The following is a 14,724-nucleotide window of genomic DNA, read 5'->3' as shown; positions in this document are numbered from 1 at the left end:
TTGCAATTCAATTGCACAAGTTCTTTGCTGCATGACAACCATCATACTTTCATACTCAGTAGAAGTGTTTTATACACACCTTCTTATTTTGTCAGACTGTTAAAAAGACATGTAGTCAGAGGGTTGAAGTTGAATAAATATTAATAATCTTTACTGTTTCATCAAGACATTCTTAAGTGAAACTGGCATTTCTTCTATCAGAAATTGATGATGAAGAATAACATGAGCATAGTTTGGCGCCACTGTCTCCATCCAGGCTGAGACACCAGCACTTTTACCCACTGCTGCTTTTGCTCCATCAATGCAAATGTCAACACAGAGAAAATGGCAAATAATGTCTTAATATTATCAGGAAAGCAGTTTTGACTGAACCCCCTGAACGAATGTTAGATGCCCCCAGGGGCCTTTGGATCACACTTTTAGGGCTGCAGGCCTAAGCCAAGGACGGAAGGGGAAGGAAAAGGGAGAGTGGAGATGAAACTTAAATCATGTTATCTTGTCAAAGGAGGCAGCTGGCAATAAGAAGGATGAGAGAACTTGTAGATTCCTTCAACAAGGACCTTTGCTGGGCCCCTTCCTACCCGTGACCTGCCTTGCTCCTGAGCTGTCCCAGTCAAGTCAATAGTCACCCTCTAAAGCTCCCCAATCCTGGGATTTTTGAAGCTCTGTCTTGCAAGGCCAAAATACTAACAGAGAATCCCATCTTGGCCCATGCACCTGCCTGGCTATTTTCCACCTACCCTAGAGCCCCAAGGTTCTGCTAGATTGAATATACTCGTCTTCTCAAGCTAACTATCCTGTGTCATATAGCATTCCATTCACCTGCGTACCCAGTCTCGTGTCAGGTGCTGATGGGAGGGAGGAGAGATGATAGAACGGCAGCCCCTTCCCGATCACCTCAACAGAGAAGCTTGCTTCATATCTGAAAAAGGAGCTCAGGTGAAAAGTCTCTGGAAGTAGGCAGATATTAGCATGGCTTGGAGGCTTCCTGGAGTAAGTGTGGCTTCAAAGGGGACCTGGGAGGGAAAGGCAGGATTTGAGTCATGGAAGAGAGAGAAGGCATGTTAGACCTAGCCAGGGGTTGGAGATGATCATGTACAGGGCCCATGTAGTAACAAGCCTGCTGGAAGTGAGAGGGAGAGCTGGGTGGAGCTGGAGGTGAAGCTGAAGACATAGGGGAACTGTGAAGGCCTGACTTCTTCTGTCAGTCATGGGTTGCCAATGCAGGTGTGTGAGCAGGATGGAAACTGTTTTAGGAAGCTGAATCTGGTCAAGTGTGCAGAAAACATCTGAAAGTATGTGCCAGAAAAAGAACTAATACCAATTTATGTACAGTATTTCATTTCATCGTCACTCCAGCCCTGTGAAAGGGGTAGTATTGTTTCACCCCCAGAAAACTGAGGCTCAGACAGATTGGTTAACTTACTCAACAGCACCTGGATGGTAAACTACTAAGGAGGGATTCCAACACCCAGGCCTGCTTTCAAAGTCTATGCTGCTCTGAATACCACGGTGATGCGGGGAGAAAGGGAATAATTATAGTAATGGTAACAGCTAACATACATTGAGTGCTAAATATGTGTCAGGCAGAACAATCTATACACTCTTTCACTAAATCTTCACTACAGCCCTGTGAGGTGGGGACCGTTATGATCCCATTTCACAGATGGGGAAATGGAGAAATGAGAGGTTAAGTCATCAGGCCCAGTCCCAGAACACTGGTGATGCCCTGGATTGTGGCACCTGCCACCCACTTCCATTGGCCCCTACTGCCATCTGCCTAACTCCACAGCAGCACATGGACCCCGAAGGAGGCACCTGGAGCAATTGCCAAATGGACCACCCCCTCTACACAGCTATGTTCTAAAAGCTCATAGAGCACTAGAGCCAAACAGACCTGAATTCTAGTCTCAGATCTGTTATTCTTTAGCTATTTGACAAATCATTTAATTTCTCTGTGTCTCAGTTTCCTGCTCATCTTTAAATGGGAGCAATAATCGTACCTATCTCATCACATTTCTGTAAGAAGTAAATGAAATAATAAAGCAATAAATTGCTTAGCACAGTACCTGACATATTGTGAGCACTCAATAAATGTTACCTATTTTTGTTGTTGTGCTTATTCTTATTGGTTTATTAGGATCCTTCTCCCAGAAAGATATCTGCCACCAGTTACCAGTATCTGTTGTTTACTTAGGCAGGGTCTGTAGGACACCAGAACTAAAAAGAAAAGAGAAGAGAATGCACTACTGAGAATTCACCATAACTGTGGTCTCCCCAGGGCCTCAGGCCAGGCTGGGCAAGGAGGCTAGAGAGGCAGGCCAGAGGGGCCAAGGCTGGGGCTGGGGAGGGGGAAGGAAAGGGCCTGGCTCGGAGTGACCCTTCCAGGCACCCCCCCCAACTCCTCCTGCTTCCTCAGAGCTCTGTTTTTCTAGGCCCCTATGGTCCAAATGAGGAGCAAATGGGGAGCTGCAAGGGGCTCTGCCCAGAGAGTGCACACCACATGGGCCCCAGCCCCAGCTTCAGTGGCTGGCTAAGAAACAGAGGGTACAGCATGAGGGCGGGCCCAGCAACAAACTGTTCTCCAGAGGGGACCCTCTGTCCCAGGAACCCAAAGGGCTGAGGCCAAGACTTGGCACATTTGAGACATTTGGACTTGAGGGCAGAGGCCCCAGGCACCATTTGCTATTTTTTGCTTTGGGGACAAGCTTGGGTGGGGGAGAGAATCTTCCCCTTTCTTCCTCTCCCAAAGCAGACCCTGTCTTGCTTCTTGTTTCCACACAGCCCCCATACTGGCCTTTTAGGTTTCCTACCCCCAATCCCAGGGTCCTGGCTCAAGAGGCAGAGGATAGAGGGAAAGAGTAAAATCTCTTTTCACAAGGTGAGAGCAGAACTTGTTCTGGGGCCTTCATCCTGGCATTGGAGGGCCTCCTCCATCCCTCTCCTGATGTCCTGGGTTCCCACCATTCCCCGAACAGCCCCCTCTCCTCACTGGCCCCCCATGGCATTGCAGTGCAGACCAGTGGTGAAGAGCACAGAAATTACCTAGTTTCAAATCCTAGCCTTGTCACTTTTAGCTCTGTGACCTTGGGCAAGTGCCTTAATCTCACCTATAAAATGAGGCTTATAATAGTATCTTCCTCATAAGGTTTGTTTGTGAGACAACTTAATCCCCACAAAATGCTTAGAACAGTGCCTGGTACATAAATGTTTAACAAATGTTCTCTCTTCTTACTCTCAACTTCTGTGCCAGTTCTTCCTGCCAGGATTACTTTTACCCTTCTCTCTGCCTACTTAAGCTTAGCCCAGTTCAATCACCCCCTCCTCCATGAGGTCTCCTGGTATTACCCCTTCTCCTGACCTCTGTTACACTCTCCAGTGAGACAAGAACCCTTTTGAGAGCAAGGAGTTGACATGAACAGCACTGATTTAATGAATCACAGAATAACATCTAGTCTCCTTAGTGCAAATTTTGTGACAGGGACCCACAGTAAGAAGTACGTTGTACTGCATGACCCAGTCCATACATCTGTGTATCTTGAAACATAGATCTAGATATAGGACTCAAACCAGCATTTCACAGAACAATATGTACCCTTGCCACATGTGATTTACTCTTCCATCTGCTGTTCACTGATTTGTTGAATGCTGGCTACAACCCACTAAATTGATTTTAAGCCATGCCAGGGGTTGTGACCCACAATATTCTAGGTGATAAGTCTCTGGTGGGGTTAAGACCTTCAGAGACTGTAAACCCTGAAAAGATTACAGGTGCAAGACCATGGCCTGTATCCAAGCCAAATTGCAGTAGGTTGAGGTACAAGTGGGAAGCGGGGAAAAGTGGCAGTCTAGAGTAGGCTGTACTTTCAACAAATTTAAGGGTGAAGAAAACAAAGTGGGAAGGAAGGAGGGGGAGAGAAAGAGAGAGAACCAGCAAGTTACAGGAGCAAGAGAACACATCGAGGGAGGGCGGGCCTTGTTTTCTTTGGGATAACAGACACAGGCATTTTATGATCAGAAGGTAAAGAGCTGGTATAAGGCAGCTGGACCTCCCTGAAGAGAAAGGGCCTAACGTCTGAAGGAAAGGCCCAGAGAAGGAGGGTGGTTGAGGCCAAGGCCCGGGCAAAGAGATTAGCCTTTAACGAGAGGGGCACCTTGTCCCCTGAGAAAGGAGGGCTGGAGGGGAAGGAAGCTGGAGAGGCAGGTCAATTTGGGGGAGGTGGGGCAGGTCACTGAGGTAATTCATGCTTGAAGGCCTCTGTTTTCTCAGGGAAGTGGGAGGAGAGGGGTGGGGCAGGAACATGGTAGGGAGCTGAAGGAAGTTTGGAATGTGGCCCAGGGAACTGAAGAGGCTGGAGCTGCAGACTTGACAGGGGAACATGCTGAGGGGAACTAGGGCCCAGCTGAGGTTTACTGAGTCCATCTTGCCCTGTGTGGGTCTTGTCTGCCTCCTAGGCTGTAAGTGCCTTGAGGCAGTGTCCACGTACTTTCCTCTTTCTAGTCTGCTTCCTTTGCCAGGCAATGCCCAGCAGTGTCTGCACAGGGGAGGCACGCAGCCCTCTCAGAAGGCTCTGGCAAAACAATCACTGACAAAACCCAGAAGCACTATCAGGCTGTTGGGGGAAACAGGAGCATAATTGCCCTGATGGAAAGTTCTTCATTTTGGTTGCCCCAGACCATTCCAGCCACTCTGCTGACCACACTACTCCTGTTCTGTGCTGAGAACAAAGGAGGACAGCCAGGCCCCCACTTTGGCCCAGCAACACTTGCAAGCCTTCAACCCTTCAGGTTGGGAAGAGGCCAGCAAGAGGGGCCAGTGACTTCATCTCCCACACGCTGAAGACTGAGGCCATATTTAGGAGGTAGCAACACAAAGCAGTTATGTAGGGAGAAACAAAGAGCAGTGGAACCAGACCTGAAGGCTATCTGAGCCCCGGGAGAGCATGGTGGGAGGTGATATGAGGGGAACACTGAGGCCTGCTGCTCAGGGGAGGGGAGGGGCTGAACAGCTCCAACCGTGAAGAATTGTGGCTCAATGAGCACAAGTTCAAGGTGGGGGGTACGTGGCCAGGTCTAGCTGGGCATGAACCCTGGCTCAAGGAGGACTGTCTACTACTGCTTCTCCTTTTTCTTCTTCCCGCCTGGCTGCTCTCAGAGACCGTGGCCACCTAGAGGTCAAAAAGATCCCAGGGTGTGATAGGACATCTTTCTCCTTCACATGCCAACTCTTTCCAGCCCCATATCTTCCCCCCTGGCTCTTTATCTCAGCCTCGCTCGTCATTTGAGCCAGTGACGCAGTGCATCAAATTCTCATCTTCTGGTAAATTCAGCAAGAAGCCTCAGAGACTGATAGAAACTTGTGCTCCCCAGCACCCCTCCTTTCCCACCGCCAAAGATTTCCCTCTCCAGAATCCAGGATCCGGTCTGCCCTTACACAGTTTGGGGCCAGAGAGCTTACCCCAGTCTGAGGCAGTGCATTCCACTGAGAACATTTCACCACATATAATAAACCTCTGTTTATTGAGAGCTGGTACAATGCCAGGCCTCGGGTTAGGTGGTGGCTGGGCTGTTAGAAAGTTTTCCTTTGATTGTGCCAAAATGTGTCTCTGTGTAGCTTCCACTCCTGGGCCTCAGCCCTGCCCTTTGAAGTCACACAGAAGCAGTACAATCTCACTACAGTCTAATCCTCAGATATTTGAAAATGGCTGTCATGTCCCCAAGAGTTTTCTCCGTGGATAAGCATTTCCTTTCTTTTTTATTTTGATGAGTCTTTACTTTTATTCCCCAAATAAAATTAGATCTTGTGGAACTTTTTAGAAAATTCAGAAAAGTATAAAGAAGGAAGTAAAACTCTACAATAATCTTATTCCCAGAGCCAGCCATTGTAACATAGTTATGATAATGGAATATTCTCCTTTCTTATAAACAGTCTTCTTTTTCTGCATACTGTATATTCTAAACCAACATGGGATCATCCTTGAAGTTTTATTGCAGAGACTACTTTTTGTTCACTCTTCAATATATTAACTCTTCCCAAACCTTCCACCAAGCCAATTTTAACATGTAATTATCTAACTGTTCAATTATATCTTTAACTGGTTTTCTAAAGTGAGACATTTAGGTTGTCTCCAATTTTCCTTTGCTACAAAGAACACAGTGGGGCTGGAATTCGAAGAGGGGTGGACGTACAGCATAGGTCCATAGGGAAGAGAGGCCCCTGAATCAAATTATTCATACTATTTTAGCATCTAATCTCTTATTTCACTTTCTGTGTTGATAATCATACTTCCTAGAACATGATTATGAGTGCCTGCTTAAGGACTTACCCTAATTAATGTAAATGGTTTCCTATTATTGGACATTGAGGTTGTTTCTAATTTTTGACAATTACAAACCCAACTATGATGAATATCCAAGAAGCTAAATCTGTGCTGGTGCTAAACACTGAGGTCAGAAGGAATATTTTTGAGACTTCTGAAGCATTAAGACTCTGCCAGTAGTTGTAATTGGAAGCTTTTTGGCAAAAGCTCAGAAAACTGCATAAAGCCAAGGGATGTGCTCTAGCCGCTGGGCTTGCCCCGGGGTCAGTACCTATTTGCCCAGCACCCATCACAAAGTATTCAGGCTGGCAGGGCCCTCTGAGGCCTCTCGGCTCTCAACCTCCTCTCACATGTGAGGGAACCGAAGCCCCAGGGCCAGGGATGGTCCTTCAGCAGCTTCGCAGCTGGGTAGAACTGTGCTTCCCCCACCCCGAGTGCCCAGTCTCCTGGAAGCTGAGCTCTGTGATACAGAATCTGACCTGGAAGCCTTGGAAATACTGCCTGACTCCTTTACTAGACAACCGATGTAGAGGCTGGAGAAGGGGTTCAAGCACTCTTGCAAATGATCTGACCAGTAAAGGGGAGGGTGTGGAAAGAACTTGAGGTTGACCCCACAGGCAACTGAACCTAGTCCACCCAGAACTTTTTTTTTCCTAACCGAAGGGGTATGCTTAATGGCAGTCTCCCTCTATCAGTTCCACCCTGCAAATCTATTTGGGGTTTAAGCTGAAAAAACATTTTGAGCCCCCACTCTCCTGACGCATCCCTTCTTGCTGGGAACCAGCTTTCCTAAAGAAAGGCCTGTCTATCCAGCCCTCTGTGCTTGACAACTTACTGTGGTTTTGGGCGCTAATGAGCTTCCCTCCTTCCCTCCTTCCCTCCTCCAGCCATGCTGCTGCCTGGGGAATTCGCACAAATGGTGTGTGATTTGCCCCTTCTGTGTTTTCCTTTCTGACCCGGAGGTAAAGAAAACCCTTCACCCCCACTGATTCCCTGTTTATTCAACTGGTAAAGATTTCACACCCAGGAACCCAGCTCTCCCTCCCCAGCCCCTTTCCTAACACTTCACCCCCTCCCCACTCCCCCATCCCAGTAATCCCTGAATAATTTGTGAATCCAGGCCGGCCTTATAAAAGGGTCTCCCAGGAAAGGCCAAAAGAGTGCAAGAGGTTCTAGAAATAGGAGCCAACACTGACTGCCTGGCTTTGACAGGTATCCTAAGGATGGAGCCTGCTGTTCCCTCTGCTGCCACCCCTGAGCCAGCCGAGGCCCTGGCCCAAGCTCCAGTCCCAGGGCAGGTCCCCCTGCCACTCCCTGGCCTTTTAAGCCCATCGCCCCTTCTCTCCTCAAGACAAGAAGTAGATGGAAGTGAAAGGTAAGTGGAACTTGACCTTTGGCAACCCAAATTCAGGCTTAGTGGGGTTCCTGGGAGAAGAAGGAAAATGGGATTTCCCTGGTACCCCTGTTCTCTGCGAAGGGGAAAGATAAAGGCCTCCCAGCCACCAGAGTACCCCCTCCACATCTCAGGCTGGAATATCTCAATTGGCTTTTCACCTCACAATTCCCTGTGAATGGCAGGAAGGGACTTGGGGACAATGGGCTTTGCCAAAGCTGAGAGCTGAGCAGCCAGGGCCTCATGGGCCAGGATGCTTAGTCCACTGAGAGGCACAGGGGATACTGCCATGAAACCTGGGTTTAACATGACCTAGGCTGCAGAGGGCGGAAAAGAGGGCCTCTTTCCTGACCACACCATAAGATTTTCATTTGCTTTTTTCCTACCTCTGGAAGTCTAGTGGGGAAGCAGTGGGCCCTGGAATATTTCAGGCCCCTTTTCTCAGCCCAGAAAGATGGTAGGACTCTTGAGTTCTGCTTCTCGGAGCAAGAAGCAGGGAGCCAAGCTATTTTCCACCCAACCCTCATTCATTCCTCCAAACACTTAACATTCAACAAACATTCAGTGCGATGCCCTACCAAGCCTTGTGCTAATTGTTGGGGATTCAGATATGATCAAACATAGATCTGTCCCTAAGAAGCTCAAAGACAAGTAGACAGTTACAAAGCAGTGTGATAAGAACAATGAAACATTGTTGAAGCAGAGAAGAGAAGCATCTGTCCTGACCTGGGCTCAGGGTCCTCAGGAAGGGAAGATGGTATCTGAGCCAAGTCTTTTGGAGGCTTCTTCTCTTATCTCAGGGAGGCCACAGTCTAGGATCTTCTCCCTCCATCAATTTATCTCTCCTCTTTGTCCTAGAAGAGCTTGTCTTTGGAGGCCCTGGCTGTCCTCTACAAACGACCAGTCAAGGCAGGTGAGGAAACCTGTACATTTGGTGAATCTGAGCCCCTGTAGCACGGGTTCACATGCATGCGCAGCCATGTGCCTTCACCCTGACCAGGTCCCTTCCCAGAGAGCCCCTGACCCCAGGGCTGCAGATCTGGGAAAGCATCTTCACAGCCTAGCTCCATTTAATTCCCACAATGGCTGTGGGAGAAGGGCAGCCTTAAAGCTTCTGTGGTGATTTGAAAGATGAAGAGACTGAGGCCCAGAGCAGGGGAGGGACTTGGGAAGGACCTACAGCTAGTCTATGGTACAGCTGGTGCTTGAATCCTGATCTCCTGCCACTTAGCCCCAGTGCTCTTCCCCTATTCCTGCCCCCAAAACCTTGCTGCTCCAGTAGAACTCTGTCCCCTGGACAGTCTCCAAACAGGTGTTAGAATAGGGGCAGGAAGGCAAACAAACCCCAGGACTATGTCCACTTGTTTTTCAACCAGAAACAAGACAGGTCCCATTGTTGGGGGTTGGGGACTGGACCCCAGAGATGTCTAAGGTTTCTTCTAGATCATCTTGCCTACATATTTCTGACCAGTAAAGGGGAGAGGCAGTTATAGGGCCATGTACTTTGAGCTACATGTGAGCTTTTGCTTTGGACAGGCTGCTGGTGGGGTTATGGGTGCTGAGGACCCCAAGACTGACTCTCAGTTCCATCACCCAGTCAGGTAAGCTTCTGGCACCAAGCTCAGAACTTGATGTAGATTCATTAGCTCTTTAAATCTTTTGCCACAGCCCTGTGAAGCCAGAGGAGGGAGGCATGCTGCAATCACCATTTCATAGACTGGGAAACTGAAGCCAGAGAGGTTAAAAAAGACCTTGGTCAAGGTTGCCTTCCCTGGAGGCATGGTCACTGACCCTACAAATGAGCCCCTATGGATGCGCCAGTAAAGGAATGCTTAGTAGGAGATGGAAGACACAGGGCTACAGAATTCTTGGTTAGAAGCCTTCTGAGGTGGGGGATAGGACCAGTGTCAGAATTGATAGATGCTGTGGCTCAGGTTTCCCAGAACTATAGGCCCACCAGACATTACCTTCTGGTCTGGGGCCATTTTGTAACAATCTAGAAGATTCTGTTATGAAGTTCTCTTTCTTCCTTTCCCTTACACCCCATTATTGCAGGTAGGAGAAGGAATTTAGGTGCTGGCTTCCTTCTTAGCCTTACAGACCCCTCTGCATATGAGACCTATCTAAATTAGGGGCCATGTTTCTTCTCTGTTTCCAGGCTCTTCTGGCCTAAGTCCTGCTCTTTTGACTATCTGTACAGTGATGGGGAGACTTTACTGCAGAGCTTCCCTGTCCAGGCAACCATCAACCTATATGAGGACTTGGACAGTGAAAAAGAGGAAGAAGAAGAAGAAGAGGAATTCAAAGAAGAGGAAGAGAAAGAGGCAGATGAAAAGGGGCCAGAAGGGTGTGTGGAGATATCAGGGTCAGCAACACACAGGGCCACAGCTCAGCCCTGCTCCTGACCTGTCCAAACCGACCTGGTCAGAGTCTGATTGGGGTTCAGTATGCCTGGCAAGGCTCCAGGGCATCAATTAGTCAGGAATCTCCAGACACAGCTCTTCAAATTGAAAGTTGAGTCCTTGAGTCACCAGCTTTTCCTGGCTATCCCCAGCTGGCCTGTGAGCCCGGACTTCTGGCATCTCGTTGTCTGGGTTGCTGTTGTATTGACAGTGAGAAGTTCCTAGGAGCTCTAGGGGAAGGAAGACCTGCTCTCTGAAGCCCCTAAGAAGCAAATCAGGATGGAGTATGCCTATGCAGAGGGTAACAGTCACTCTTCAGAGCTTTTGGATTCACCAGCCTTCCAGGTGGCCACATAGTCCCATCTCCCCATGGAAAGCATGACTTCCAGCTTCACCACCAGGGATACCAACACCAGATCCAAGCAAAGTTGGGGTGCCTTTCTGATCGGAAAGAGGTATCTACAGAATCAGCTTGCTTTGGGGACCTCTCCCCATTTTACTTGCTGTCTGTTGGGGTCTATGTGCCGACATGAGATGAATCAGGGGAAAAATAAACTAGATGATGTGTGCCTTTTTCCTGGAATTGTGCTGATTTCTTAACTGGACTCTGCCCGTGTTGTGAAGCCATAGGCAGAGGGTCAGAGACCAGCTCAAGGCCAATTCATTGCCTTACCTGAGGTCAGTTGACAGATCTTTCTCCATGGGGATGTAGGACCAGGCACCCAGCATGGGGCCAAGCCCTCGCCATTAACTGCTTCAGTTCTGAACCCTAGCTGGTACTTCACTCAACTGGACATACTCTTGAGCGGGCCACCAAATACACACTGGTGCCACCTACTGGTCAAAATTTAACCTTATTCCTTAATTAAGGCTGCCAGTTGACTTTCGACCACTTTTAATTCCTTTAGTCCATTCTGTTTCTGCTTGTAAGTGAAATCTATCATGTGGCAGCTGTTATGACCTTGGCAAAGTTATTTTCCACTCTGAGCCCCAGTCTCCTTATCTGTAAAATGGGGGAAATAATGATACTTCCTCTCAGGGCTATTGTGAGGATGTAATGTGATAATATATGTAAAGTACTTAGCACAGCCCCTGGCATATAGTAAAAGCACTCAGTAAGTCCGAGGAATCATAGCGGAGGTAGTGGTTATGATTCATTTTATGACAGAAATGAATTTATTGTCTAAAGTCATCTAATGACTGGTTTACTCAACAAATGCCACTATTTGATTATTTACCAAAGCATCTTTCTGGTGGTTATGCCCCATTTAAAAAAAAATGAAATGTGGCTTCCTGGGCCACTCTATGGGTTTCTGGTCCTTTATTCTAAGAGGTTTCAAAACATTTTTTGTGCATTAGCAGGAACATTCCTCTTTTGAATTGAATGCAGAAGCCCAATATACAAGCCAAATAAAGATGGAGCTGCCCTAGTGAGGTCACAAAGGGGGATGTAGAATTCCTACCCTGGTGCCTTCTCTTGTATACTCTCTCTCTACCCTCCTCTGTGAGGCACCTTCAGGGATCCCTAGATTGTGGAGACTATTTGGAAACCATGGTCCCAAGGGTTAAAACAAGATTGATTTGAAGTCTAAGGGGGATTAGTGTTTTAACATGTCCAGTGTTCCGTTTAAAATCCGTGTTTTGGATCCTAAGCTCCCAGCATTTCATATCTCAGAAATTGTTTGAGTCCTTGTATCATAGGTTGTAGGGGGTTTAAAATCCTTGGAATCCCAATATCCTTGGTTTTAGGGTATTATATAGCATAGAATTACAAATCCCTAAATCCCCAGGGGCTTAAAGACCCTAAAACCCTTGGAGTAATAATTCTTAACAGAATGAGCTCCTCTTACTTTCCCTCCTCTCCTCCCCCTAACTGCCCACATGTGTTGGTCAATAGCAGACATTTTGCCCACTTTCCTCCCAGTCCCCTGCCCTGAAATGTCTTTCAGTCCTCCTCCCCAAACATGGTTGCTAAGTGATTGGAATTCACTGTTCTGACTAATCAGAGCCCAGTGTGAGTTACCTTTTTATGGGTGTATCCAGTCCTTGTAGCAACTTCAAATCCAGTGCACAAACTCAGGAGAAAAATTCTGGATAAAACTCCGAGTCGGTCCTACAGCTCCACCCTGGCTAACTCATTCTAGTGCCCCATATTTCCTCACCCCGGCACCCCATAGAAACAGAGAAGGGGCCCATTGACAGCTGACCATGAGGTTGTATTTGAGCTGGGCCTTGAAGGATGGGCCCAGGTAGAGATGGAGGGAGAAAAGTTTACAGAAAGAGGGGGCAGTATAAATTCCTTCATTAAATCTTTATTGAGCACCTACTATGGACCAGACATTAATATTGTAATGATTAAGAGCATGGGCTCTAAGGCAGACATACCTGTGTTAAAATCCCATATATTGCACATGACGGCTCTACCCATAGGCTCACTCCCATCAGGTATCAACGTCAGCTCTCCGCTCTCAGCCCTCTTGCGACCACCTCTGTTGTCCCTTATTATATCACACACACTGCACATGACATTAAAATTATAAGAGTTGTCTACTCTCCTCTGCCTCTAGGCAAGGAAAGCCCTCTCCCCTGCCTCAGTGGTGTTACCAACCCCCACATCTTCCCCTGCCCCCGCAACTGTACCTGTGTTGTTATCTAGTGGGCAGTTGTCTCCTTTCCACCCCAGGCCCCTGTTATAGAATGGTTACCAATCCTCCTCACAAACAAGGTTGCTAGGTGGCCTAAGTACACTGTTGTGACCTGTCAGGGGCCTGGGGTTGGTTACTATGTCTTTGGTATACTCCCAGCTGGCAAGGCTTATAGCAACCTCCATGCAAGCATACACACGGAGATAGAAAGACCTGGCAAAGAGCGAGTACTCAGTAAGTGGTAGCCACAACACTCTTTGCCAGGCATCTGCTACTCAGGTTACACCCGTGATCTCCTATGGTACTATAATCACAATAATCTTAGGAGATAGACACAATTATTATGCCCATTTATGAATGAAGCAACCAAGAGTTAGCAACACCAGGCCCCTGACAGGTCATACCAGTGAACTCAGGCCACTGTTTTACAATAGGGGACTGGGGAGGGAAGGACAGAAACCGCCCACTAGATAACCACACAGGCACAGTTGGGGGTGGGTGGGTAGAAGGGAGTAATAGCCACTGAGGTGGAAAATGGGCTTTCCCTGTCCAGAGGAGGCAAGGCAACACGGTGGCTAGTAGGCTCAGAGTTACAACAGCTGATGATTGGATTCTTACTATGGACTGGGTACATGGCTAGGAAAAGTACGTGGGTTGGCTCCTTTAATATAACAACTCCGAGAGACAGGTGCAGTTTGGGGAATTGAGGGGCTCTAAGGCAGTTTTTAAACTGAGTGGTTTAAAAATTTTGCCCCGAATCACAAAGTTGGTAATCTGGCACTTTCTAAGTGCCAGGCACTTTACAACAACCCTGAGACATAAATGATATTATTATCCTCATTTTGTAGATGAGGAAAGAGGTTCAAATAAATGGCTGAGTCAAGATTGAGAGCACTTGCCCCAAGTTACACCAAATGATAAAAAGCAGGACCAGGAATCAGGTCTGTCTCATTCCAGAACCCTGTGCTTTCCAGTGGTGGAATCTACAGGGCTTGGTGAGGAATTAAATCTGTGGAAAGGCAGGAGAGAAAAGGTTTCAGTTCTGGGTGGAGGGAAGTGAGTCAATTTAGGAACAATTCTGGGCCAGGAAAAGCTGAGGGCCTCTGAAAGGTGTGTCCATGGGAAGGATGTTTCAGGGAGTCCTGCTGGGCAGTGGCAGGCTCTCTCAGAACCTGGGCTACAGGCACAGGGCTACCAGAGGCAAGGGGCCCACGGGGGACTTCTGTTTCTGCCCCCCTGTGCTGTGATAGCTCTGCATGGAATGGGTTCTAGCTGGGCATGCTTCCTTCTAGCTGAAGAGCCGGGGCCCCAAGGAAGGCACTACCTGGGGTGCACCAGGCACTGAGCTTGCACCACACCCACTTTATACCAAACGAGGCTCACCAGACCCCAGCGAGAGGGTGGTGCTCTCCTAATGTTTACAGATAGGAAACTGGGTCTCAGAGAGGTGAAGCTACAACCAGGAAGTGGGGAGCTGATGTGTTGACCCTGGACAGAGTAGCTAAATAGTCTTGGTTCTTAACCACTAGGCTCCTCCTACCCTCTACTCACCACCAGAAAGCCCTGAGAGCCCTGGAAGGGCAGGCATCTCGCCTGGTCCCCTGTGGCCTCTATGGAAGAGAAGCATGTAAACTGTCATGCAAAGGTATTTCTATCTCCACCATTGGAGATACCTGGGGCCTGGAGTCAAGCATGAAGGGTTTGAGGGGACACCTGGAGCCTAGGGTCAGATATCAAGAGTTTAAGGGAAAGCCCAAGAATAAGCTGGAGTCAGGCTCTGCTTTCTTCAAAAACTCTTTCAAATCCTGGGAAAGAACAACCAGCTCCTACAAGTCCCTAGAAATTCAACAGATGTCCATTAACAACAGGAGAGACAGCGCCCCCTTGTGGCTGAGCTCTAGATTGTGTCTGGAACTAGGCACTAGGAAGGGATCAGGAGACCGGCCAGTCGGCCCAGAGGATCC

The 14,724-nt window shown here is 48.1% G+C and overlaps 2 protein-coding genes across 3 annotated transcripts in view; one reads left to right on the top strand and one right to left on the bottom strand.

The window, feature by feature from the left end:
• CLDN2 (claudin 2) overlaps positions 1–12,775 on the bottom strand; it is a 33,092-nt gene extending 20,317 nt beyond the window's left edge. Inside the window, exon 1 of the mRNA XM_017653641.3 lies at positions 12,756–12,775. The gene's annotated coding sequence lies outside the window, so the exon portion shown is untranslated. The remainder of the gene's footprint in view (positions 1–12,755) is intronic.
• Positions 7,538–10,679, top strand: RIPPLY1 (ripply transcriptional repressor 1). Of its 2 annotated transcripts, XM_017653642.2 has the most exons (4): positions 7,538–7,695; positions 8,572–8,647; positions 9,250–9,314; positions 9,872–10,679. In XM_017653642.2, the coding sequence occupies exons 1-4, from the start codon at positions 7,544–7,546 to the stop codon at positions 10,116–10,118; spliced, it is 540 nt and encodes a 179-aa protein (XP_017509131.1). In that variant the 5' UTR covers positions 7,538–7,543; the 3' UTR covers positions 10,119–10,679. The 2 variants fall into 2 exon arrangements, with proteins under 2 accessions (XP_017509131.1, XP_017509133.1); XM_017653644.2 differs by lacking the exons at positions 8,572–8,647; positions 9,250–9,314.
• Positions 12,776–14,724: the final 1,949 nt, after the last annotated feature.

This window comes from Manis javanica, chromosome X (genome assembly GCF_040802235.1).
Source record: "Manis javanica isolate MJ-LG chromosome X, MJ_LKY, whole genome shotgun sequence".
Lineage (NCBI taxonomy): Eukaryota > Metazoa > Chordata > Mammalia > Pholidota > Manidae > Manis > Manis javanica.
This window is presented reverse-complemented; position numbering and strand designations above follow the sequence as displayed.

Bases quoted from the DNA above. Each gene is read 5' to 3' on its own strand.
- RIPPLY1 (XM_017653642.2), top strand. From the start codon at position 7,544: ATGGAGCCTGCTGTTCCCTCTGCTGCCACCCCTGAGCCAGCCGAGGCC. The intron at 8,648-9,249 runs GTGAATCTGAGC...TGCTTTGGACAG, and splicing joins TGAGGAAACCTGTACATTTG to GCTGCTGGTGGGGTTATGGG. The intron at 9,315-9,871 runs GTAAGCTTCTGG...CTCTGTTTCCAG, and splicing joins CAGTTCCATCACCCAGTCAG to GCTCTTCTGGCCTAAGTCCT.